This window comes from Xyrauchen texanus, chromosome 25 (assembly GCF_025860055.1).
Source record: "Xyrauchen texanus isolate HMW12.3.18 chromosome 25, RBS_HiC_50CHRs, whole genome shotgun sequence".
NCBI classification, from domain to species: Eukaryota; Metazoa; Chordata; class Actinopteri; order Cypriniformes; family Catostomidae; genus Xyrauchen; species Xyrauchen texanus.
The window spans coordinates 20,719,427-20,747,380 of NC_068300.1; the positions used below are offsets into that span (position 1 = coordinate 20,719,427).

At 43.9% G+C, this 27,954-nt stretch overlaps 1 protein-coding gene across 2 annotated transcripts in view; it reads left to right on the top strand.

Moving 5' to 3' along the window:
* The first annotated feature begins 23,224 nt into the window (after positions 1-23,224).
* LOC127618653 (synaptotagmin-6-like) overlaps positions 23,225-27,954 on the top strand; it is an 88,812-nt gene continuing 84,082 nt past the window's right edge. For both annotated transcript variants that reach the window (XM_052091225.1, XM_052091224.1), the window contains exon 1: positions 23,225-23,381. In XM_052091225.1, coding sequence (XP_051947185.1) covers positions 23,225-23,381 — 157 coding nt within the window. The remainder of the gene's footprint in view (positions 23,382-27,954) is intronic.

Here is a 27,954-nt window from a genome sequence, read left to right on the forward strand (position 1 = left end):
TTTGGGACCAGGTAACAGGAATATCATCACTATCCTCATCTGAGGACTGATCAACTTCTCTTGGGTCACTACGAGTGTTCTGGCATGTCTTATGGCGCCGAGTGGTTTAGGTTGTGCACACTCTTCTATTACATGGAGGAACCCACATGGAAGCAAGAGGTCTCGATGCAGCGTGCGCCAGGGTCCTTCTCCGGTCTCTGGTTTTACTGTATAGACGGGGAGATCTCCAGCTTTCCTCACTACCACATGGACAGTGGACTCCCATTTATCAGCGAGCTTGTGCTTTCCACGAATACGTACGTTCCTGACAAGTACTCTGTCTCCAACGTCCAGAGCAGAAGGAGTCACACGCTTGTCGAACCTTGTTTTGTTCTTTTCAGCTACTTTGGCAGCACTCCTTGTAGCTATTTTGTAGCTCTCCTCGAGGTGGGATTTGAGATGCTTTACGTATTGGGAGTGTGACTTCTGTTGCTCTTCTTTGACAGGTAAGCCGAATGCAAGGTCGACCGGCAGGCGGGCTGGCGTCCGAACATTAGCTCATATGGCGTGAACCCAGTCACTTCACTTCTGGTACAATTGTACGCGTGGACCAAAGGCTTCACGTAAATCCTTCCAGCGTGACTTATCCTGGTTTTCCAGAGTGCCAAGCATGTCTAACAGTGTGCGGTTAAAACGTTCCACCGGGTTGCCCCTTGGGTGGTACGGAGTTGTTCAGTATTTTCTTTATGCCTGCAACTTCACACAGTTCTTTGATTAGCCGCGACTCAAAATCAGGACCTTGGTCGCTGTGCAGTTTCTCTGGAATACCATAATGGACGATGAAATTGTCCCATAAGCACTTCGCAACCGTTTGAGCCTTTTGGTTTGGTGTTGGGATAGCCACTGCGTATTTTGTGAAGTGATCTGTGATCACGAGAATGTCCTTCGTGTTACTTCTGTCCGGTTCAATGGACAAGAAGTCCATGCAGACCAGTTCAAGCGGTCGTGTTGTCATTATATTCACTAAAGGTGCTGCCCTCTCAGGTAAGGTTTTCCTGAGCACACACCTGTTACACATCTTGACTTTCTTCTCAATATCAGAGGCCATCCTCGGCCAATAGAATCTGGCTCTGACCAAGTCCAGTGTACGGTCTTTTCCCATATGACCCATGTTATCATGTAGGCTCGTTAAGACCGTCTCACGTGAGTTCTTCAGGTAAGACTAGCTGGTACTGTGTGTGGCCTTCTTCTTGGCGTGTTCTATAGAGGATGCCTTTCCGCAGTTCAAGCCTGTTCAACTCTCTCAATAACAGAGGTAGGTCTGGAAGCTCAGTTCTCACAGCGGGCGGTGGTTTCTCGCCATGCTCAATCTGGAAGATGACATGTTTAATGCACTGGTCAGCTCTCTGTTTGTCTCTGAGATCTGCCTCTGATAGATGCGGGACGATGGGAAGCCCTCCAAGCTCATCTTCCTGCTCAAAGCTGTCAGGTACAGCATCTCCAGAGATGGCAAGGCTCTCGACGAGGGAGATACCTCCATCACTGCCCATTCCATCATTGGCACAATAAACAAGTTGTCTCTCACAGATGGCACGAACAACCCCCTGATCCACAGCCTCAATGTTATCTGGATCTGATAGATGGTGTTGTGTGAACTGGCGGATCCTTTCCCACTCTTTTTGAGATGGGGGTCGCCACGCAGATTGCCATGGGGACGACGCGATAGTGCGTCAGCATCTCCATTCTGCTTCCGGGCGGTACTGGAGCTTAAAGGAGAAAGTGGAGAGAGCAGCTAACCACCTGTAGCTGGTTGCATCGAGTTTGGCTGAGGTAAGTATGTAGGTAAGAGGATTGCTGTCGGTGACTACTGTGAACTGGTTGCCATAGAGGTAGTCACTGAACTTCTCTGTTACAGACCATTTCAGCTAAAAACTCGAGCTTGTGAGCTGGATAGCGGGACTCACTACGTGATAACCCTCTGCTTGCGTGAGGCGATGACACGCAGCTGTCCCTCCTGCTCCTGATATAAGGCCGCCCGAGGCCGGTGGAACTTGCATCCGTGTGAAGGATGTAAGGAAGTGCAGGATTTGCTGAAGGCCAGAACTGGGGAAGTTGTCAACTTGCCGATGATCATCTCAAATGCCTGTTGGCATGCGGGAGTCCAGCGTTTCAGAAATGGTTCTTTGGGGTGGAAGTATTGGCCACTCCTTTCCTTGGACTTTGGATGCTTCCCTAGAGGTGGGTAGCCAGATGTTAAGTCATTTAGGGGTTTCATTATACTTGAATAGCCTTTGATGAACTTCCTATAATACCCACAGAATCCGAGGAAGGCTTTCAATTCTTTTAGATGCTGAGGGATTGGCCAGGTCTTTAGAGCTGCGATCTTTTCCGGATCGGTCTCCACTCCCTGCTCTGAGACCACATGCCCCAAGTATCGGACTGAGGACTGAAAGAATCTACATTTTTCTGGGGACAGCTTGAGCCCATACTCCTTCAGGCGGTCGAGAACCTTGGTGAGTCTGGCTTCATGATCTTCTAAAGTTTTCGAGAAGACTATCAAGTCATCCAGGAAAACGACAACTTCCTTCAAGTTCATGTCTCCCATGCACTTTTCCATCAGTCTCTGAAAGGTGCTTGGGGCGTTTGTCACTCCCTGAGGCATGCGATTAAACTCCCAGAAACCAAGTGGGCATACAAGGCGGTCTTTGGCTTGTCAATCTCGTCAACTTCGATCTGATAGTAGCCAGACTTTAGATCGAGGACGCTGAACCACTTGGAACCGGAGAGTGCTGTGAAGGTGTCATCCATCCTCGGAAGTGCATAAGCCGCCTTTCACCGCCTGCATGTTCAGTTTCCTGTAGTCAATACAGAGGCGTACCTGGCCATTCTTCTTCCTGACTACAACGATTGGGGAGGAGAATGGAGACTCACTTTCACGAATCACCCCAGCATTGAGAAGCTCTTGAAGATGTCGTCGAACAGCTTCTACATCATGTGGGTGTATCGGCCGAGCTCTGAGTTTGAATGGTGTTTCATCGGACAGTTTGATATGATGCTTGACTTTGTCTGTCCTTCCAAAATCAGTGTCGTTCTGGGCGAAGACCTCAGGCATGCCATTCAATTTTCGAGTGATTCTGTCTTTCCATTCTGGAGGGACCGGGGACTCACCAAAGTCAAAGGCTAGGTCAGCTGCCTTGGAGCATTCTGGTTCAGATGGCTTGGTCACACACTGTTTGTGAGACAGAATGGTCTGGATTGCACTGAGCTCAGCAATCACACTCTTAGCTGGGATAATAATGTCGTGTTCGACTCATTTGAGACCACAACTGGTAGTCTGCCTGGCTGTCTGCTTTGTAGATCAACGAAACAAGGCTTTACTAGCAGCCCTCCAGGCAGAGAAGATGATGAAGGGTATTCCATGATGACAGACCTCTCAGTATGGAACCCTTTAACTGATGCCACTCCCTCCAGAACAACTGTTCCTCCAGCTGGAATTAGTTTTCCGTCTCTACCTTGCATCCTCACCAGTCCGATGTTACTGTCATGGCTTTGTTCCTGTCGCAGTTGAAGTACTTTCAGCACCGTCCTGTAGCCGTTCTGGACAGGATGGTAGCTTGCTGGCCTTTTCTCTCTGCACATACCATACACTACATCAAGTGTGTTTGTGCCAATCAGTATCTGGTACCCTGAAGTACCGCTGTCTGGGACAACCAAGGCCAATGTTGGGACTTCATATTCAGCTCCAAGGAACTGTTCTGGGAAAGTGATTGTGATTTCAACATATCCAAGGTAGGGCACAGGTTGACCATTGGCCCCTTCAACTTCCAGAATGTTATAGAGTGGTTCGATCTGTTGCTTAGGTAGGTATTCGTCATAGAAAGACTTGGTGACTGTGGTTACTTGTAACCTGTGTCAAGGAGACAGCTGAACGGTTTACCCTGGATGGTAACTTGGCCTGTAATTTTCGTGCCTATCAGTTTTTCTGGGACCCTGAAGGGGTGTTTTCGGATATAAGATTGGTTCAAGGCAGCACTGAACTTGGACTTGTCATCACGTTTATCTTTAGCAGGGCGTTGGTGAACTGCTCCAGCCTCAGTTTGCCCTGCAACTGAGACTTCATCTAAAAATCCCTATTGTCTGGTGAATGTTCTTTAGCCTCCCAGAGGCGCTGCTTTTCTCTCAACTCATCTCTTTTTTTATTGACGAGAGTGGGGTTTGGATTGTTACTGCAAGCTGAGGAGATGTGACCGTCCTCGCCGCACTTGAAACAATACCAAGGTCTCGGCTGGGTGCTTGTCTTTGAGTTGGTAGGTTTCCAGCTTGGTGCTCTAGGGTCAAGTTTAGATGCTGGCCCATCTGATGGATGCTCAGTGTTCCCCTTGGTCTTCGGGGTCTTCTTGACTTTCTTAGACATCAGTGCGGTGAGTTGGCTCTGCAGACACGCCACCTGCTGTTTAAGCTCTGTCAATGGGTCGGACTCAGGCTGGAACGCTGCTTGTTGACTGCAGACGCATGCACTCTGAGAGCTTACCATAGCCCGCTGCCTGTGTGAGACAAGGTGCTTCTTCATACGTGTGGCTTTAGCTGCCTGCCTATCCTCCTCAGTGCGGATTAACAACAGGAGCCCTGAAAATGCTGGGGGTGACTTTTCTTTTCTTCGAGGTTGAGGTCAGAGAGCAAGGTGTTGTCCCAACACCCACGACAAAACTGTTTGAGAATGTGTCTATCTGCTTCTATAGCAGCAGCTCCTCCTCTCTTAACAGCAAGGTTCAGGGCAGCTTGAAGGCTGACAGAGATAAGTAGAGGCCTTTTCACCAGGATCCTGAAGAGTATTCATAAACTGGGCTGAAAAGCTCTTCTCCGTCCTCAACGGTTCCAAAGGCTGCGTCCAGCAGTTGAAGGTAGGTTTCAGGAGTAGCTTCAGGGCTTAGTCTTTTGACAATATCTGCTGCAGGGAGAGCAAACTTTCAAAGATTTTCCGTGATTTATGAAGATTAGACATGGTTGGGTCTTTCCTGAGAAGCTCAACATGTGAACGCCATGTGTCGTAGTCTGTCTCACTACTGGGTCTGGGGATCTTACCAGAGAATGAACGAAGCTTGATGGGAAAGTGTGAATGTGTGTTTAATTCATCTCTCCTCACAATGTGCTCAACAATGACCTTTTGAATTTCGGGTGGATTCAGGTCAGCCCTCCACACTGGACAGACTTCGCTTCACATCAGCTGGTGGGCATGGCTCAGCACCACCATGAATGAACCGTACCTGAGAAGAACCTGGGAGCAGCTGGGGGTGTGGGGGTTCAAATGTGTCAAGAGATGTATTGAGCTGTTTGGCTCCAAACTCAGTATCACCACTGCTATCAGTCTCAATTGTCTCACTGATCTCTGACATCATGTCTTTCAGCACCTCTTCGAAGCCTCTTCCACTCAGTTTCGCTAACTTCTTGATTTCATCAAGGTAGGCTTTGGTAACACTGCAGCCAACTTTAGTGGTGTACACACTTGCTAGAGCTTGAACATAGTATTTTACATCTGTATTGCATTTAAGTTCATGTGTGTAAGGCAGAAGAGGGGCTAAGGCTTCAATAGCAGCACCATCTTGATACTCAATAATCAGGTTTTTATAAAACTCTGAGTTAATGTCAGTAACTGGGACAAGTCTCATGGAGCCATACTCCTTAAGGTAGTCTATGACCTCCTCATCTTCTGGTGATTCAAGCAAACCGCTCACCATTACTGCATTGGGGACTTTGATACCTGAGCTCATTATGAACTCCATCTTTAGTAAAGAATAATTTATAGACAAATAACAAAGAGCTTACACACTTGAAAATAGTTTCACAAACTTGTAATGTGGTTCACTGCTAACAAATAACTACGACTCCTTGGCTGGCTCGCCACTTGTAACCCGTGTTTGTAGGTAAGTGATAACTGATAACTAATCTGATTAGCTATGAAGTAAAACTGGGCCAATATCAGAAACTCTAGGTACGACTACGGAGCCTGAAGTAGTAAACGGTCAGCAGAGAACAGACAACACAAAACAGGTAAGTTTGAGAAATATATTGTACAAAATTATAAAACAATTATTTACATTCCCTGCCTACCTAAGCCGGCTTTCTGAGTGCACAGGCGCACAATAAAGGGACCCAAAATAAATAACTCAAAACAAAAGTGTCTCTTTGTGAGATTTTGCCAAACTTAAATTAAAGTTGCTTCCTTTAGAGTCCATGAAAGTTCTTGGTGTATGTGTGTTTCTTTAAGTATGTTCTTCTCACTACCGGGTAGGTTTACGTGTGATCTTATCTGTATTCTCAAATGATGGAACAGGATAATGAGGGCTCCAAAGATGCCACGGCTGGCCACACCAGGCTCTTGGTCCGTTCACTGTCGACTTCTGGGTTTGGCTCGCCACTGACCACCAGGGTCAGGTTCAGATGATCTCTCTCTCTCTCTAAAAAACCAATCTATGCATACAGTACAGGATGCATTAGTTACTATTGTATCATTTCTGTTTAAATCCGATCAACTTATCTCCATTCAAATGTCAAATCAAATATAACCAATTGTAAAGGATATAAATACTCTTAATCATTATGTAAATGAATAGGTACACATCACACCACATAAGATAGGTCAGTTCCAAGGAACAAACAAACAATCATTTACTTCAATCTCACAGCATAGAAATTAAATCATGAGATTCTGAAACCAGATATTTATGTTTTTAACCTTTTAAATCTATTTATGCATCTTAATAACATTTTAAACATTACATTTTAACCAAACATTTAATATACTCATTCTTTTAACAGTTAAGATTAACTTCTGTTTCTCATATCCGTATCAACATGTATATTGACAATTAAATGAACTAAATCAGCCTTATCTTACATAAGATAAACAAGAGAATAAATACTTCCTCAATCAAATGACTTCTAAGTCAACAAAACAAAGTATAAAGGCACCTTTAGCGATGTGAATACTATAAAAAATTAAGCTAGCAGCAGAGCTAAAATCAAAACCGATTCACATTTAGATGCTAGCGATTAGCTCGCGGCTAGCGCGATTCGCGATCTTTTATAAGCATCTTCAACAACATTAAACAATCTGAATCTGTGTCTATATGGTATCTAACAGCAATAATTTGGGTCACAACTCCGATTGGTTTTTAAAAGAACATCCTTACCGGAGGTATCTTGAGCTCACAGAGTCATGCGGCTCAATTCACTCTCTCACAGCTTTCAACCAGTCCTTGATGTTTTTCTCGCAACGTCTCCACCGGAAGAAAGGAAAAGTGAGTGTTGCTAGAAAATTTACACCACCCTCTGGTAGAGTAGAGAATTGCACTGCAGTAACCTTGTGTGGGTTACACATGCTTATGAATACATTTGATTACATAGGTTTACAAAATGAATGGAGAAAATATAATTCTATAACTGCAGGGTTCCCTTTAATCTTTGTACATTATTGAGTGCATTTCCTGTGGAGTCATGTTATATTTGCTGGCTGTCTGGGTTATGTTTTATGTATGTGAATATAAACTCTCATTTTCTTTTTTTAAAGTGGCTCACAGTGCCACAAATTATGACTACATATCAGAAAGGAACTACGTTGATAGTGGATTTTCTTCCATTTTAACATTAAATTATAACACTAAGTGCAAATAGTTATAGATGCTATTTGCATCCTTATTTAAATTTCAACATACAGAATAGAGGCATCCCACAGACACCCTACATAGTATAGAGGAGTCAAACAGATACACTACACCATCCCTTCCCCTTAACCTAACACTAACTTTCCCTTATAAAAATTAACTATGGTTTTACTGGAGTAACCATAGTATCCATGGTATTTTTTTAATAAAACCATAAAAAAAAATACAAAATTAGACATGGTTATTATATTAACACCATGTTGTAGTAGTAATACCATGGTTAATTGTATTTAAACTATGTTTTCTACCAAAAAACATGATTAATACAATATTACTAAAAACATCTAGGTTACGGATGTAACCTCCATTCCTTGATGGAAACGTTCCCTCTTGTTGATGAGACGTGCTAACACTGAGACTGAGTCTAACTCCATGCTGATAAAAGAGATGCTCTGAACCGGGGCGAGCTTGCTCTTTTCTCAGTTGACCTGAAGCCTCAAACGGCTGAGGTGCCTGAGCACCTGGTCTCTGTGAGTGCATAGTAACTCTCGGGAGTGGGCCAGAATGAGCCAGTCATTGAGGTAATTGAGTATGCGGATGCCGGCTTCTCGGAGCGGGGCAAGGTCTGCCTCTGCAACTTTCGTGAAGACGCGACAGGACAGAGACATGCCGAGGGGGAGGACTTTGTACTGATACGCCTGGCCATCGAACGCGAACCGTAGGAAGGGTCTGTGTCGAGGCAGAATTGAGATGTGGAAGTACGTGTCCTTCAGGTCTACCGCTGCGAAACAATCTAGATGCCGGACGCAAGTTAAGATGTGTTTTTGCGTGAGCATTTTGAACGGGAGTGTATGCAAGGCCCAGTTGAAAACTCGCAAGTCCAAGATCGGTCATAAGCCGCCACCTTTCTTGGGTATGATGAAGTAAGGGCTGTAGAAAACAAGTCGAATGGTCTGGGCTAGCCAGCGTGACACGTTGGGAAGTGAAAGCCACGCATCCAAGCTCCGTGCTAGGGGCACCAAAGGGACGATTATTTTTTATGTACTCGGAGGGGCTTCACATCGGGGCGGAGCAGGTAGTATGGCGTCGGGAGGCTCGGACGCGTCCCGAGGCTCTGGTGCTGAGAAAAGACTCGAAGCACTTACCTTGCTCCGTACACCCGGCAGGGGGCGGGTTAGTGACTGAGGAGGAGGTCCAGTTGAGGCGTCTTCTGGACTCGTCAGAACCGTCCAGTCATTGAGCGCAGTTCCTGCAGTAAATCAAGAACAGGACTACCCAAGTGTAAATTTTGAAGTGCCTTGGCCTGGTGTTGGTTGCAGGAGGGGCCATGGCATGCAGGGCGCAAGTGGTCTGTACGTCAGAATCAGACTGGGCCAGCAGGCCCGAAGGTGGCAGCCCAGACGAGTCATCAGCATCAGACGCCGCTGTAACGCTCTCTGATGCAGCGCCGATGTCATCATCCAATTCCGGGAGCTCAAGGGACTGGCCGGCCGGCCGTGAAGCTGGCCGAGCTCGGACGGAAGCAAGCAAGTGTTTTTCTGTTTCCACCAGACTGTGGAGCACAGCAATCTGGTTCTGGAGGTAAAAATTCCATACATATTTCCATTGACAAATTGATTTTCAACAACAACATAAAAACCTTTTAATACAGTTGGTGTTTTCTCTTTTTGTGTGTTTATTTGGTTTTTCACATGTTATGTTTGTGGTGTGCACTGATTTTCCATCTTAATTAGGACTCAATTAATGTGATAATTGATGATAAATACTTGTCATCTCTTTCACCAATGGCAGCAGACTATCAATAAGCACCTCCTCTTGAGAACCTCATGGCAGGTGCCAACCATATGCTCTAGCCCTTTAAACAGGAACTGTAAGATTGCGCACGAGTGTTCCTCTTCCAGTTTGAGCACTGATGTGGCTCCAGACAAGCTGCCTTGCACCCAATGTTGTCATTTCTCCTCTCTGATTGATGTAGTTGCTTCCTCCCTGCTGTGGAGATTGTCAACCGGTTCGCTTTGATATGCTCAGCCTGTTCTGATGTTCTCTACACAAATACTGAGAGTCAGATTTGTCTGCTCCTGGTTTATGGGTGAGTGCTGTAAGAGACCATAAAGGGGGAAACAGGTTTGATTGGAGATCTAAGATTCCTTCTATATCTGCTGTGGTACTGGATAGTTGTTGTCTTTATTTGTTTCTGCTATAGAACTACCAGCTGAACTGTGTGAAACTTGTCATTGCATGATAAGACAGACTGGGTTGTTGGCGTTTGTGATCCGGACTGAGGAGAGGACTATTGCACTAGACATTACCCTTGGACTTCATGAAAGGCTTCCTTTTTAATGAGTGATCTTGTTTAATTTGTTTTAAACTTCGTATGAATAAATACTGATGTTTGAGTCTCTTTGACTTGCGTTTGTGATGCTCACACCATTTTAAAGAACCTGTTTTTTTTCTTTTCCAGAGTTCCAGCTATCCAATTGGGTGGTGTAGTTGGCTACACTAGTTGTGGGTCCGAATTTGCAAAACCACCCCACATATACACTGCCTGGCCAAAAAAAAAGTCTCATACTCTACTATTTTATTGGACCGCCTTTAGTTTTGATTATGGCGCACATTTGTCATGGCATTGTTTCTACAACCTTATCCATTGTCGCAACACTGATTTCCCTCCAGAGTTGCATTAATTTGACAGATCTTTTATTGATGACGGGAGAATCAAACCACTCCGTAAAGTGTTCTCCAGCACATCCCAAAGATATTCAATGGGGTTAAGGTCAGGATTCTGTGGTGGCCAATTCATGTGTTAAAATGATTCCTCATGCTCCCTGAACCACTCTTTCACAATTTGAGCCAGATGAATCATGGCATTGTCATCCTGGAATATGCCTGTTTTGTCAGGGAAGAACACTTTTTTTTTATTTTTTATTGATGTGATAACCTGGTCATTCAGTACATTCAGGTTGTCAGCTGACTTCATTTTATTACTACATTGCTGATCCTAGACCTGACCAATAGATGCAATTCCAGATCATAGCATTGAATAAATCTCCTTGGTGGTTTTCTTTGCTTGATGCAGGCCAATAATTTGTCCCATCTGAAACACAGTGACATCTTTTCCACGACCACAGGATACATATTCCAAGGATACATGGTTGTTTAAGAAATGAGAAGCTACACACAGCATCAGTTAGGGTTAAATGAATTGTTGCCAGCTGAAACATATTAATCACTGCAATAATGATCCAATCATAAGCTCTTAAGTATCTGCTTATTTAAATCCAAACTGTGACTTATTTTCTTGTTTTTGCCAGACAGTGCACATTCCAAATTGTTTTTATTTTTAATTGCATAATTGCAGTGTTTCATGGGTTTGTAGTCCGTGCCCTCATGAAAAACGTTAACTACACAGTCTTGTGTCTTTGTCTTTTTGTTTGATTTTTTTAAATAATATTTTTTTCTTTCAAATCAAAGTTTGTATTGTTGAGATTCACCTTGAAGCTAGTTGCTTTGGAACTCCTTCCTTTATGAAAAGCCTATAGAAAAAATTAATAGGAAAAATACAGGTGGCACTATTGCATTCTATTGGAGTGCAACAAACCATGCTGTGTGTCAGGTGCTATTTACACCTATAAATGTATTGTGTGTTTATAAACACACACACCACTTCCATCTGTGCCATTAGACAAGTCCTTAGTTGATTAGCATGGATTTTAATGAGCAGCCTCTTATGCCATGTGACAGCCAGACTGAAAACAGCTGAACACCTGCATGAGTGGCCCTGTCATTTCACAGACTTATTACTGATGATGTTGATTTGCACAAAATAACCATAATCTTGAAATTAACTTCCGTAATTAGTAATGAGAAAATAAATAAACTTGAGGGGGTTATTTCTGAGTGAAAAAATTAAGGACAATAAGTTGTATTAATTTGACAAGCTCAATTGAAAACAATGTTTATTTTTGCAAACAGTTTCCCAAATAAAAAGACTGGTATACCAATAACAATATAAAAACTAGATTTGCATTCAAATACTAGTGCTTGCAAGGCAGCAAAAGCATAATGTTTCATTCTGGGTTAATGAAATTATCAATTAGAGCCGATTATTACAGTAATTGTCATGACACTCATTTTACATATAGCTTAGCTTATTTTCAAAACACAACATGGAAAGCCTTTGCGGTGAAAAAGCAGCTATAGATGGTTAAATAGATGGAAGGTGAAAAGAAAAATCACAATTCAGCATGAAAATGATTGTGTTCCCCTTCTGTCGCTCTCTCCACGTTGTGTCGGAGAAGCGACACTAGGGGTCTCTCTTGAGCGCCGATATTCACCTCTGATCTTATTGAAAAGGGCCAATGGGAGTTGGCAGTCAGTATTTGCATACCCCGCCAGCGCAGACACGTACACACACACACTGTGTATTAAAAGAGTTTTTACTAAAAGAGTAATTTTCTCTAAAAGAGCAAACACAGGGGCATTGAACGTCCTTTTAAGGACGCGTCTTTTTCAAGATGCCTTTCCGTCCCTGTGTCGTTCCTGGATGTGGTAGAGTGCTCTCTGCTTCAGACGGCCACAGGCGCCGTCTCGTGTGTTTGGGCCGCGATCACACCGAGGCGGCATTTGTGGATGGTTCATGTTCTCACTGCGAGAACATGACCATGACCACGTTGCGGTCGCGGCTCGCTTTCAACAGAAAGCAAGCCACCCCAGCTGCACCCCGCATTGCTTCTTCTTCCCACGGGATTAAGGACGGTGCGGTTGGCGCTGGGGCGATTTGGGGCGGCAGCGGTGCAGTTTCGCCGGTAGCCCCCTCGAACCTCCCATTCCCGACACGCCGCTGGTCTCCGGCCCACGCCAGGGCGATAGCGGCTCGCCTCATGGCCCGGCTGTCTATCCTCCCGAGTCCGAAGCAGATGAGCTCGCCGCTGCATCGGAGAGTGCGGTGTCTGATGCCGAGGACTCCTCTGGACTGCCGCTTCGGGCCAGCAGGCCCAGGCTGAGGCCGACGCCAGATGTCCGACATGTTTGCCCGGGCCGCCTTGAGCGTGGGGTTGGACTGGAACCCTCCATCCTCCCCACAGCCTTCTCGGTTGGATGATTGGTTCCTGGGGGCAGCGCCGCTCATGGCCTCGCGATCCCCCGGTCCCTTTCTTCCCGGAGGTGCATGAAGAGCTGACGCTCACGTGGAGAGCCCCGCCTCCGCCGTCTAGGTGCCACCCGCTCCACTCTCTCCACCCTCGACGGCGGAGAGCGCCACGGGTACGACGCGATTCCCCAGGTTGATAGGGCAGTTGCGCACCATCTATGCCCCGGTAGCCCTACCTCCTGGCGGGGTCGCCCGCACTCCCATCCAAGCCCTGTAGGACAACATCCTCGCTTAACGCAAGGCCTACACTACGGCTGGATGCGCTGCCTCCGCCTCTGCATGCGATGGCCCTCCTGCAAGTCCACCAGGCCAAAGCTCTCAGAAACATGCACAGGGTGGACCTGATCCTGATGTGCTGCAGGAACTGCGCCAGCGACCAACCTCGCCCTGAGAGCTTACGATGGCCACAGCGCAGGCACTCGGACAGACGATGGCCACCCTAGTGGTCCAGGAACGCCATCTTTGGCTCAACCTGGTCGAGATGCGTGAGGCTGACAAAAACCGCTTCCTGGACGCACCTGTCTCCCAGATTGGCCTTTTCGGTGACACCGCCGAGGACTTCGCCCAACAGTTCTCCGCAGTGAAGAAGCAGACGGAGGCCATTTTGCACATCATGCCCCGCCAGCAGACCTGCCGCTATGGGCCCTGCCCTGCCTGCCTGCCGAGGGCGCCCCCTGCGAGGAAACCAGCTCCTGCTCCGCCCAACCCGGCCCAGCTCTCAGCCCCAGCTGCCGAAGCACTCCACAGGCGGGCGACGCCCCTGTCTCACGTAACCCCTCCAGGACCCGGAAGGCTCCCAAGCCGCTCCTGAGACAGCCGACCCAGAGCCGAAGACGCTAGCTCCGGAGGTGGTAAGATCGCTCCGCCCCCGGTGGAGGGCCGGGAGGAGAATCCTTTGTTTTTTCATTTGCCACACCCCTGACGGGGCTGTGGTACCCACATTCTCAATAAAAGAGCTATTTCCTTTGCCTCTGGGTCACCTGGCCCGCAAATGCCGCTTTCACGGCAATGTGCTTTCAGATCACAACAGTCCCGTACACCGGACGCCGGCGATCCCGCCTTCCGCCTCGCCCACGACTGTCCCCCGCCTGCCGGTTCAGACGAGTCCAGAGGACGCCAACATCAGACCTCCTCCTCAGTCAAGAACCCGCCTCGCCGGGCGCACGGAGCAAGGTAAGTGCTTTGAGTCTATTCTCAGCACCTCAGCCTCAGGCCGCGAACGGCCGCCCGACGCTGCATTACCTGTTCTGCCCGCTGCGCAGGCCCCGCCGGTACGCCCAAAATACTCGCCCCTTTGGTGCCCCTAGCGCAGAGCTGGGAAGCGTGGCTTTCGCTTCCCAACGCATCACGCTGGCTGCACCGACCATTCGACTCGGTTACGCAATTCAGTTTGCCCGCTCCCGCCCTTCTTCAGGGGCGCCCGCTTCCGCAGTACACGGCGAGCACGCCAGTTCCCTGCGCGACGGAAATCGCGACTCTCTTAGCCAAGGGCGCTGTAGAGCCCGTCCCTCCAACCGAAATGAGGAAGGGTTTCTACAGCCCTTACTTCATTGTACCCAAGAAAGGCGGCGGCTTACGTACCAATCCTGGACTTGCGAGTTTTCAATCGGGCCTTGTTAAAACTCCCGTTCAAAATGCTTACGCAGAGAAATATTCTGGCTGGCGTTCAGCATCTAGATTGGTTCGCAGCGGTTTACCTGAAGGACGCGTGCTTCCAAGTCTCAATTCTGCCACGACACCGACCATTCCTACGGTTCGCGTTCGACGGCCAGGCGTTTCAGTACAAAGTCCTCCCCTTCGGCCTGTCTCTGTCCCCTCGCGTCTTCACGAAAGTCGCAGATGCGGCCCTTGCCCCACTACGAGTAGCTGGCATCCGCATTCTCAACTACCTCGACTACTCGCTCATCCTAGGACGCACCATGATCCTGTAGACGGCAAGTCTTTGGGTAAGCACGACCTGATCCTCAGGTTCCTGAGAGGCGCCCGGAGGTTGAATCCCTCCTGGCCAGGCCTAGTTCCCTCCTGGGATCTCTCGGTAGTCTTGGCAGGGCTCCAGAGACCTCCCTTCGAGCCGCTCGAATCAGTTGGACTCAGGGCCCTCTCTCTTAAGACGGCCCTGCTGATCTCGCTTGCCTCCATTAAGAGGGTCGGGGACCTGCAAGCGTTCTCTGTCAGCGACACTTGCCTGGAGTTCGGTCCGGCAGATACGTCTGTGATCCTAAGACCGCGACTGGGCTATGTGCCCAAGGTTCCTACCACACCATTCCGAGATCAGGTAGTGAACCTGCAAGCGCTTCCCCGGGAGGAGGCAGACCCAGCCCTTTCGTTGCTGTGTCCAGTGCGCGCCCTGCGCATTTACCTGGACCACACACAGAGCACCAGATGCTCTGAGCAGCTCTTTGTCTGCTTTGGGGATGGCAGAAAGGGAATGCCGTCTCCAAACAGAGGCTACGCCCACTGGGTTGTCGATGCCATCACACTGGCTTATCACACCCAGGCTGTGCCCCTACCCTTACGGGTCGAGCTCACTCAACAAGGGGTGTTAGCGTCCTCATGGGCACTGGCCAAGGGCACCTCCCTAGCAGACATCTGTAGAGCGGCGGGTTGGGCAACACCCAACACCTTCGCGAGGTTTTACAACCTCCGCGTTGAGTCGGTTGCGTCTCGTGTTTTCTCATGTCGAGCTCGTAGAACTTCGGTAACACGTGAACCGACCGGCCGGGTGGATCAGCTTGCGCCCAGCGCCCTTTCCTGGCGTCAAGGTAAAGTAGTGCGCCTTCTTCCCAGAGCGCCCCACTCCGAGTCGAGCCCTGGTCGATTCCTCCCCAGCCCTCCGGGTCCGCGGTTCAGCGGAGGAACTTCGCCGACCCAAGCCACTGCGGGTACCCTGATGGCCACCCTGTACTGGTATAGGGGCTCCACAATAAGAAGGCCTCCTGTTCGGACTCCCCTGTGTGTAATTCCACGGTTCTGTCCCCTTCTGGCGGACCCCGTGTCTCCCTTAGGCAGTTACAGCTGCCTCGGTCGCCGTGCTGTAGCAACTCCCCCTTTCGAGGCTGGATCTACCACCGCACCATACTTTCCACACGAGCCCTAAGGCGGCCGTGTGGCGTGTCTACCACTTTTCCTCCCCAAGAAAAAGGGCAGGTGTGGTCTCCGCGGGGTCTGGGTAAGACCCCTTCCCTATATGCGTGTAAGGGCCCGGCCGTGATTGCTCTATCGCGAGAAACATAGAGAGAAAGAGGCCCAGCCAGGCTGGCCCGTTCCCATGTTGGCAAACATCGCCTTGTTCCCTCCCAGGGTAACTAGAAGGACTCCGATGTTCTTATGGGGCATTGGGGAAGAGTGCGTGCAGCCAGGTACAGACGATGCGTGGCACTGGATGAAATCCCTGCCCGCCTCTGTATCGGCGGTCCACGTACAAGGTTCAGCGCATGGCAAGATTGGAATGGGTCCCCTAGTGTCGCTTCTCCAACACAGCGTGGAGAGAGTGACAGAAGGGAACGTTTGGTTACGTATGTAACCTCCGTTCCCGAGGGAGGGAACGACATTTTGTGTCTTTCCTCCGCCATGTCGCTGAACCGAGCCACTGTTGTGGCCGGACCATTTCCGACTCCTCAGAAAAATCCTGAATGAACTCCCGTATTTGCTCTGCTTAAATACCCGTATGTCCGGGGGCGGGGTATGCAAATACTGACTGCCAACTCCCATTGGCCCTTTTCAATAAGATCAGAGGTGAATATCGGCGCTCAAGAGAGACACCTAGTGTCGCTTCTCCGACACAACGTGTCGTTCCCTCCCTCGGGGAACGGAGGTTACATACGTAACCAAACGTTATCAGTGAAGACAGTTCATTCTGGAAAATTCTATGAAAGTCAATGGGACATTTTTAAACATTTTACATTTCTTACAAAGTTTACAAAAACACAACTAAAGCTGGAATTATTCAAAGTCAAAACAAAGTATGAATGGCGGGCCTAATGTGGTTGGAACTGAATTAAATGCTGAAGTTTAATACATTCGGGGTTTAGAAAAAACCTTTACTAGAATGTTTGTGGAATATCAATACATTGCTGCCTTGCAAACACTGCAGAAAAAGAAGAAAAGAGAGAGCGAGAGAGAGACTAAGTAATTTACAAAACAATACTGAGTGAGAAAGCAATATATATTGTCTGTGTAATGCAGTGTCTCTTTACCTTTAAAGTACTTCACAGGTAAAATGAACTTTATGAATTGTTAACCAAAATTGATTAAATTCCCCACTGAGAGCCTTCCAAATCTTATTCAGCTGGGCTGCACCTGATTCAGAGAACAGAATCTTAGTGTCTGCTTTATATATGGGCAAAAATAAAATAAAACCAATGACAACAATGTATCCTTCCAGATAAAATGCTGAATCCTGAGATGTAGAATCAATAGCAAGATTATGGTTTGAGTTTCTGTTTTCTAAAACAAATACAGCAGCTTGTAGATAAGCCTCAGGCTTACCCCATTTGGCTCAGGAGTTCAAACAAATTTTGAAATGTCAAGGCTCAAATGAAAATGTACATGGAATACGTTTGGTAATTTGTGATTTGTAATCAGTGTTGGGTAACTTATTCAAAAAGGAATCCACTGCAGATTACGTATTGTTTATCTACTGTAATCCGATTTGGCATACTTAACTGATCACTTCAAGAAAAATTACTAATTGCTTTTCTTATGTTTTTTCAAGTTTTTTCCTGCTCAACAAATTCAAAACAGTGTCTCTAATTTCCACCTCATCCATTGTCACAGGGAATAGGCTCTGTCCCAAAACGTTGAGAGATGCCTTGCTGTCTCCAACCTACATAGGCAGCTGTGTTCTATCCACCTTCTTCCTGAATGCGGAAGTGTTCAACGGTTTGCTGTTTTCAATTTCCAATCTCCATTGTTTTTACCCGCATCAGCAATTATTCTTAGCAGGTAAAGTATTACATTTGAAGTTGCTGTCAAAAAACATGTGAATCTATAGCACAGGCACTTCACAGATTCGAGATGACCGTTTTTTATTGACAGTGCCTCACCCGACCGAGTATGTAGATGTCATGAATTGATGGTCCGAGGTGAGTTACGCTGATATCATTAACTACTTTGAGTTGACAGACAACAACTGCACAAGTTGAGCGAGAAATTAATTTGTACTCCAAATAACACTTAAATGGTTGTTGTTCTGTTGTTTTTACATTGTGTCCTTAGACCAGAAACACAAAACAGGGAGTTAGACTCATCATGGCGCCACCCAGTGGCTGCTCAGGAAAACTGCTTATAGCAGCATCCTTACTGAAATTATGCCTCATAAGAGAGAGATTTGGAATGATTTACAGAAGTGACAGCTCTGCACGCCATTCAAATGGCACTCGTCGCACGCAGTCAGTGCACGTGAGTCTTGACTCACCGCTCAAAGTGAGAGGAACAATGCGATACTCTAATGAACATAAATATACGCATAGCACACACAAATTTTGTGTCAAATATTCAATCTTCTGTGACATTAAATAAAATGTATTGATACTTTTCAGTATTGCATATATTAGAAGTATATTTATAATCCAAATTTTTCTTGCTTTGTGCATTCTGGGATCGCCTACCTGGGGAAGTATACATCCGTGTTCTCTCTCACCTCCGGTGTCTGGATTTCCCTTATATCCCTCTGTAGCTCTCACTGCAACACAAAACAGCTTTAAGAGATAATTTCCCACAGGTGTCAATGCTTACCACTCTTCCTTCCCGGCCTCGCTATCCACAGTCATTGCCTGGCCATGCCCACATCACCACCATGGCTGGACTGGTAATCTGGCATACCAGGCATTTTCCCATTGGGCCGACGCACTTTGGGGCCGATCAGGGGTGGACTGGCCAATGGGAGAACCGAGCGGGCCAGTGGGTTGGCAGCAAAATGTGCCGAATGAGCGGCTATAAGCTACAAGGAGCCACCACGTTATGCAAAATGGACCATAAAACGGCACCGCGATATGCAGAAAAGGACAGCAAACCCCCCCCCCCCCAACTAGCTTCCAGTTGCTATATAAAATCCCGTGCCGATTTCTCTTCCCAGTCCAGCCCTGATCACCACAGTAATCTTATTTTAGAATTGTGGGTAACCTAAGTAATTGGTATTGTAATTGAACGTTAGTAAATGTAATCTGTTTACAAGATTTTTAAATGTAATCCATTGCATTACTTTTGGACTAAAAAGTAATTTGATTACAGACTACTATGTAATCGCACTTCATCCAACACTGCTTGTAATCAAGTTATGGCAAATTAATAAATGCAATACATGTCATAACAGCAAAATTTCATCATCATTCAATTATTAATTGTAATCAGACCCATGTTAGGTAAGCTACTGTTTTTGATTAAATTGCTGCTGGTTTTCACACTGGTGTAGGCCCATTGTCTAAAAGCCTCTAACCCTAAAGAAAGATGTAGTGCACTTCTGTTTAGGCTGTAGGCAAGAGGCTGAGATTGAGTCAAAATAGTGATTTGGTTTGCAGGAAGATATTGGTAAACAATTGAAGAGCATAAATAACCAAAGTGTCACCTCAGCCTAATGCCTGTCACCTCTCGCTTAAACAATCAAATCACAGCAGCCAGAAGAAATAACAATCAAAATAAAAAAAGAAACACTTTATGTAAGCACCTGCTTGACTGCATGTTATGTAAAAAATATAAAATTTTGAAGGAAAAAAGATTTGATAAATATAGTAAATACAAGAAAATATATTAGAGAACATTATGCAATTTCTAAATTGAATGTTAAAGTGTGAAATTGAAAATATTAAGTAAATTCTACTTTCGTACTCAATTCAAGCATGTAAAAATGAATGCTCGCTTAAAAGTAAATATTATTTATGATTGTTTGTTATCTTTACAATGCGTAATCATGTACCAATTGAAAAGTAGAAAACCGTGTCATATTTATTTCCTAATTTGTGTACATTTCAAAGGAAAATGATATAAGTAAATGTTACTTCGTTTTCAAATCTGGTGTTCCCAGCATGCACCAGGCTTGAATAATTAATGATCTTTGATCTCTGATTGTTTCACTGTTTGCAAGTTTATTTACACTGTTTTTATTGTTAATTTTGTTGTCACATTTAGGAACTTCTTGTTTTGTGAAGTCTGAATTTCATTTTCTACTCAAAATTACCAAAAGATACCATGATAATACAAACAACAAAAAGATCTGTTGATTGTTCCCATTACCGTTTTTTTGTGCACTAAGTGTTCCTATTTGTGTGTGCAGTACTGGTTCTTGTTTCTATCGCCATGATGTTGTCTAATAGACTAAATACTGTAGCATGCAATAAGCTTCCCTGTGGAAGGCTTCCATGTGTCCTGTGGTACATGACTAAGTACTTTAGAAAAAAAACATTGAAATGCCAGCACACTTTTAAAAGCATGGCTTAATTCAGTGCTACATTGCTTACATTGCTTAGTAAAATTACAAAGAGTAAGTAAAATATACTTGAAACTAAGTATCATAAGTAAACTTTACTTGATAATTTTTAATTAAAGCCAATAAGAATTGTGTGTAGCCTTTACTTGAAAATAAATTCCGCCAAATTTACTTACAATTTCTGCATGGAAATTGTTTTCTAGATTTGTTTATAATTTTTTTAAGTAAACCACACTTACATTTTTTTAAGAGAAGTAATTCCAATAAATGTATCTTCTGTGTAATGTATTTTACTGTTCTTAATTCTATTTGAGAATGTTAATAAAATGCAGTTACAAAGTCATTACCAAAAGCAGGCAGATGGAAACAGTTATAATACTCTTGCTCTTTTAGACAATTTATAACATTCAGGGATGTGCCAGCCATTTAAGCAGGGTAAGCAGTGCTTTCCTAACAGAAGTGAAAAGAAAAATTACATTCTGAAATATTTAAATACTATTGTTAATATAAACTACTGTTTTTGTTCAAATTTGTCATCTTTCATCTCAGTTGAGCAGCACAGACAGTTATTCATTTATTTGCTTTGGCTCCACCCTCAGGTATAAAACTTTGTTATGCTTTCTCTGACTTTGATTCAAAGCATTGTTTACCGCCATTTCATTCAATATTAAATGTTCATTCAAACTGAATCATACCCGCTACTACAAATGACCAAGGTAAGCAAGCTTACCTAAATGAGTCAACCAATCAGAAGCTCCTTCCTCCAGTCACGCTATCTGAAAGGCTAGATTTTGGTTTTGTGTCAACGCATTCAAGTTCACGTAACTAATGCACAATTAAGCGCTATAATGGATATAGTGTAAGCATCGACGACCTAAGCGGATTTGGCAAAGTTAATTTCAATTAAAAATTGAGAAAGAGAGGCTATCGAAACTTTAACAAGCGGGCGACTTTTACAACAAAGTGACAGAGATATTAATTTGTAAGGAGAGGCGCATGGATTTTGTGTTCCAGTAAAGGTAAATTAATATGTTTATTAAAAATATGTGTTATTTATACTAGCTCATTGTTTCTGATTAGTCTGAGGCTATGAAGTGGTGATCTAGCAATCATGTCCTTCTTGTGTTATCCTCTGTCTGTTTTATAGTTCTAGTATTAGGGTGCAGTGTCTGTTTTAAAAAATATATATATTTAGGGATGACTGCCGTGTTTATGTTACATTTGCCTTGTACATTCAGATTAAGATTGTTGTTTTTGGTGGTCATATTAGTTAATTGCTGCTGTCCATTCCAGTGTATATGAACTGTGGGAAGAGTGACGTAGTGAAATTAGCAATCTTTTCTTCTTTTTATTTTGTGGTATGCCAGAACAAGCTCTTCTGGCAATATAGTTCATTGTATGATTTAATGGACATTATTAACATGCTCTGCTAAATATATGACAATATTTTATTTGTGTGATATATTTGAGCAATATTATTGTCCTGAGTTTAAAAAAAGTTTTAGTTTGCCACTGTGACATAATTGTTTCCATTGACTGGTGGGTTCTAAGGCAAAAATGTATTTCCGCGACATTAGAATCATCTGTGTAGTGTGTTTTGGGCACAGCGTTTAATAATGTGTATTAAATATCTTTGATGCTTTCCCAGTCTCAAAGCCCACGGCACGTGCCTGATAACATTACAACTGTTTTATCTGAATTATCAATCATCAAATCATTAAAGATCATTATCACATATGATACAATGAGGCCAGAGTATTATTTCTTACTGATACCCCGGCTTTGTTGTAAAAACATCATTTTCATGATACTGTGCTATCACTGCAAAGCCCAAGGTAATAAAATGAATGTTTTGCCCTACAACATTCTGTAACCACTGTATGTTTGAGGGATTTATCTAATAATATATCTCTATAATGGAATAACCCTTTCAATACAGAGAAACAGGTGGCATTTGACACTTCAGCAGACAAATAAAGAACAGTGCATAAGTCTAAGCACACAGCTTTGTAAGCCATAAAACAAACAGACTATTAAACCTATTAAAGAGGGGAACTCTGCATTATCTGGGAAGTCTGGCAAAGGATTAGCAGTAATTAAAGATGTCAGTTAGCGAGCAATTATTCCTTATTTCCCACTGAGCTCATTTTTAGTGAGATAATATTCATGAAATGAAAGTTGAAGGTATTTTGTCATCAGTTTGTCATTAAAAATTGAAAGTGTTCCATAACGCTGATATGTCTTGGCAGTTCAGTTACATAGAGTTATGTAAAGTAAAAAATAAAAAAAAAACAGCCAAATATAATTACAGTCATAAGAAGAAGAAACTAGAGAGATGAATGTTGTGGAAAGCTACCCTTTAGTGTTAAGTCATTAAAACTTATTCATTATTCCCTGTTTTTCTGCAAATCCACACATAGCTCTGATCTTAGAAGACAGGCACACTCACAAAGGGACGTGCCAGCCTGTCAAAAATAAACCCAATGGTCATCATTAGAGGCTTTTCATTACAGGGGACAGGGATGGGTGTGGGCACGGGGAGTAAGAGTGTTTGATGGAGGCAAATGCTCACAGCCTCCCTTTTGTGCCCCTGGAATAATTTGTTGCATTTCATTTGGGGATCTTCAGATTAGATGTGATGCAAAAATGCCATCTCTGGAATACCTGGGGGTGTTAGTGAATCATTAGGCACAGATGCAAATACATTCGTGCAATTATGCCTACACACACAAACATAACCTGTCTACTTCTGTTACATATAAACACGTCTTGTATTGTGCAAGCGCACACACACACGCATGCATGCACGCACGCACGCACGCACACACACATAGTACCCACCCAGACATGCTCACACACTCTCGCGCACATACTTCAGAGATGGCAATAGAACAAAAACAATCAACACAAGAAAAAACTTGCATTCATATGGATGCTTAAGAGGCACTCTGAGAGGGGGTGTGCTTGGATCCCGTTGGAGGAGGCAGTCGCACTGAGGATGCGTCAGGGAGCATGACTACAGCTGGAAAGGGGCATGACATGTACTGTCAGAAGGCAGTATCCCTCATAGTTGACCTCTGTACAGAGGACACCCCACGGCTGGACCAGAACACCTGTGAGGAGTTCTTCTTTCTCATCTCCAATCAAGAGTTCAACCACAGAGAGCCGGGTAATGAAGATTCTTCATTTATCTTTAAAGTTCTGGTACTTTTAGAGCAGCATGTGTTTTTTGTAGATGTTGTGACGTTCTTCTGAATGAGAATATCATTTAATTAACAAAGGCTATTTGCTTTGGACTCAGAAACAACTAAAATAACTGTGTTTTGGTCAGCGCAGAGCAGCATCAAGTTACAATTACCTGTTCTCAAGATAGCATCACTCACTGTTTGACTTGCATTCTTGTGTGGGCTGTGAAGAGAATAATTGTTTTTTTTATGTTCACCACTGCCAGCCAAAAATTATTCTCCATTAGTCTTTAAAATTAGGAATAACTGATGAGTGTCCCAAGAGATAAAAATATTTTTGTGCATGGATTAGCTATGGATCTCGTCCATCCTTATGCATTGTCACAGAAAAATTATACTCATATATTTAACAGAAAATTATATTATGTAATTATCAGACATCCATCCATCCATCGTCAACCGCTTATCCTGTGTACAGGGTCGCGGGGGGCTGGAGCCTATCCCAGCTAACATTAGGCGAAAGGCGGGGGACACCCTGGACAGGTCGCCAATCCATCGCAGTAATTATCAGACAAAGATTGCAAAATATTTAATAATTCATGGCATTCTTATCTGAAGCTATTTATTTGTGCAGGCATGCCTTGAGCTGGAGAACATTCATTTTACAAGGACAGAGATAAAGAATAATCACATTTTCATTTTTGACATTTGCATGGGTTTTTGAAAAGCTTTACAGCAAAACTGCCAGTTATGAGCATTTCAGTCAAATCATTTCTTTTTTTAAAGTACAAAGACCATAAACACAACAATTTTAAGTGAAGTCTTACTGTAAGTAGTAATTGAACTGAATAAAATGTAATAGATTTTTCATCCATCATCCATCTTTTCACATTGCCCCTGAGGTTAGGCACTCTTGATTTAATATATTTTGGGGGAGGTCAGTCAGTTTGTCAACAGTAAGGTCTCTTATAATGTTCTGTTCAACCAGTTAATTGCAACCAGACTAATGATATTTCTGGCCAATTTTTCTTTATATTCTGGGATGTCATTGTATTGACAGACTCCTGCTTGGAAAGGATTGTGCCACGTGAATGTAGACAAAAATCCTGTCACTTTGTATTAACCTCACTGGGCAAATCAAAGGCACTCCTGCGCACCATTGACATCCATGGCTAAGCCGCGGGGGCACTAAATGCCATGGCATGTCATCAGACCATCACTATGAATCACTAGTGCCAGATAAAGGCCATACAGAGGATCTTCTCTTATTGCTGGGCAACTTTAAACCAGAGCATTAGATTTCCCTCACATTACCAGAGGGAAATGTCAAATAGCTTGCTTTCTTTGGTCTTTCCTCTGGAGCAATTTAGTTGAAAAATCTGTGAAATAATTATGTGATTTGGTGGAAGGTGACAATCTTGCCTCAAAGCCAAAACTGTGTTTTTTGTAATATATTTGTTAAGCATGTTTCTGTGTTAGTTCCAGTGTTCTTGCTGCCAGACAAATCATTGTAATTCTGTAAACAAACCAATTTCTGGGGTCTTCAAATGTCAGGTGTCATGATATTGACTGTGGCAGAACAAATGGTTTTCGGCATGTGCTGCTTCTGTGATAGCAGATTTTTGGCAAACTCTGGATGGAAATATTTAACTATTCTGAATGGAATAAAAAAAAATAATAATAATGCATTTCAATAATGCTCTTAAAGCATCAAACTGCTTTATTAGCACAGTTTTCTGTCCTGTGTTAACTTATTTCCTATTGAAACAGGAAGTATGGGCAGTACACATTGAAAGGCTTAATTGGACAAAAATCTGTGTAATGCAACATTAGTTATTAAGTTTTTCTCTGGAGGAAAAAAAAGTGTAAGTAGCACTAGCATCTCGATGGCTTTAAATCTACAAGACATAAGTAGACTACAAAACAACAAAACTCCCATTTTAATTACATTTTTTAAATCTAAGCCCATCTGTTGTGAAGGCACAGCAGCAGTTATAGTACTACACAACTCTAGGTTAGTTTGAAACTTTTCCAGTGTGAAAGCTTTCATGTGTCTGTATGTTAGAGCACAGCTGCTGTTCAGAGATGGCAGGACACAGAGGCACTCTGGATGATGGATGGAAAGCTCTGCACAATCCCATTAACAGTCAACAGATGCCTGAAGATGAGACACACACAGTGGAGACAAAACAACATTCAACTCCCGAGCATGGAGTCCTCTTTAAACTGAGGACAGAGAAACAGCCACACTGTTGTCCTTGTCCACAAGTAAACCCATTTGAATGATGGATGCCAAATATCATGTGAGGTGTCAGATTTGAAAATAAACTGTAATTAGATTATATCTCATTTTCACTTTAACATCTTGGGTTTATTAAGCTGGACTCCCTACAGAGGACATTAGTAGCAAATTATTATTTATTAGTCACAGTGAGGCATTTTGCAATTCCTTGAAAGTATGGAGAAAGTTTGGCATTGCAGGTTTCCTTATACAGATTAAGTATTGCTAAACAAGCTTCTTTATTGTGCGAGGAGCAAGGAAGAAGTGTGACTGAAGCAGCACTGCTGCGATCGTTTTGGCCTTGAGTCTATTTTTGCTGTGCTGCTCACGCTGTATTAAAGTGACAGTGCACTGTTGATGGCCATTATAAATATGAGTTGACATGAAAAATTCTGGGCGAATTGCAATCGAAAGTGATCCTCCCTATGCCCTATTCACTATGAAGGACATAGCTCTTGATGTGGGCACTCTGAAGGGAGCATGACATTATAGTTTGAATGTGCCCTTCAATAAAAGTCTTGTGAAAGGGCCCTTTGTGAAAAAATTATCTTTCTTACTTTTGTTGAGAAACAGCCCGTAAGTGTCGCCTCCTTGCCGAAGTGCCCTAGAAATTGCACAAATTAAGCATATGTTTGTAGCCTAGCTAGTTTTGTATGAATTAGAGAATGTACAGTAGAGAAAAAGGTAAAATGACAAAAACAGTAGTTTAAGCAGAAGTATAGTTTTATCATTTAAATCTTCAGTACAGTATACTTAAACAAAATAAAACTGCCTATTATATACTATTAAATAGACGGTAGGTCAACAGACTTAAAAGCAATACCCATATACACAGACGAATGCTAACAGGTAAACAAATGCAATCAACAGCGTGCATGGTTGCTAAATTCAGAATTTACCTCCGTCTTGTATTGACGAAGGATGACACTAGATTAATTGTGGAGAAACTAAATGCTCGATGACCCTCAACTTACATTTTAGATGGATTAATTAACACAGGACAACACATCAGATGCAGTGACCTTGGATGTTGGTGCAAAGGGTAAATTAACACGTATATTTTGGGATTGCGTCCTTATTGAAAGGAAAAAAAATCAACACTTATAAGTTTGGGCTGATGTTTGAACAAAAAGATACTACTATTCAGGTGTTGTTCATGATGACTTATTTTTTCTGACTATATTATTAAGCTTTATTAAGAATGATCAAGCCAAACCGAGTGATCAAACCATCCTCTGTTGGGCAAAGCAACATTCAAAGGCTCATCATCCTCCCCCTTCCACTAAATGATGTTTGAAATGAGCAGAGCTTATGGCACTTTTCCACTGCACGTTACAGTTCGACTCGCCTCTACTCGCTTTACTTTTCTGAGCTTGCTTTTCCACTGCTGTATACTGCTGCCTCAACATGGGTGGGATTATAGGCTGATCGTCATAGTTACGCCGCCTCTACTGCCGTGACATCCTCTTAAACATGACACAAACAATACTGACCAAAACAATAACACAACTGCTAGCTGTTAGCTACTAGCTCATTGTGCTTCATAAAACAGTTGTTGCATGGTGATTATACACATAGTAACAGTTAAATTGGCCTGGTTGTTTTAGAACTAAATAAAGTGAAGCTTTCAAGCGAGTATAGTGTTAACATAACAGAACAAACCATCCTCCATCGTGGATCAACGCCAGTCCAGGGTACTCTCCCTCCCATCGCGCCCGGTTTAGATGGCGTCCATTTGGTCGAACCACTTCCACTTTTCATTGAAGGTTCTGTAATTATTTAAAATTTTTAATTTTGTTTTACTTTTCCCTACACTGTTGGTAGGCCAACAGCTGATACACTTCCTGAAACAGTCTGCACCTCGTTTATTGACTACGGCGTGGTTTTGAGCACAGCCATTTCTTTTTTCACAATTTGAAAGGCACGTGAACAAATGATACCGTTATCGCTCTTGCTAACTTTAAAACTAGCGGGCTGATGTCGCGTGTCAGAAATCCAGTGACGCTGGTAGTGCCGATTCTCTCTGACCAATCAGTGATCTGCAGGATTTTGATGTCACATTTAGTATCGGCTTGGCCCACTTGGAACCTCGACCGAGGGTCTACTAAATAAAATCAGGTATCCGGTACTATCCACAGTGGAAACCCCCCAAAAAGCAAGCAGTCAAGTTGAGTCAAGATGTACCGTGCCGTGGAAAAGCCCCATTATTGTCTTGGCTGACACTACATGAAAGAATTCTACAAGACTATATTAGATTACACCAACATTATGTAAAT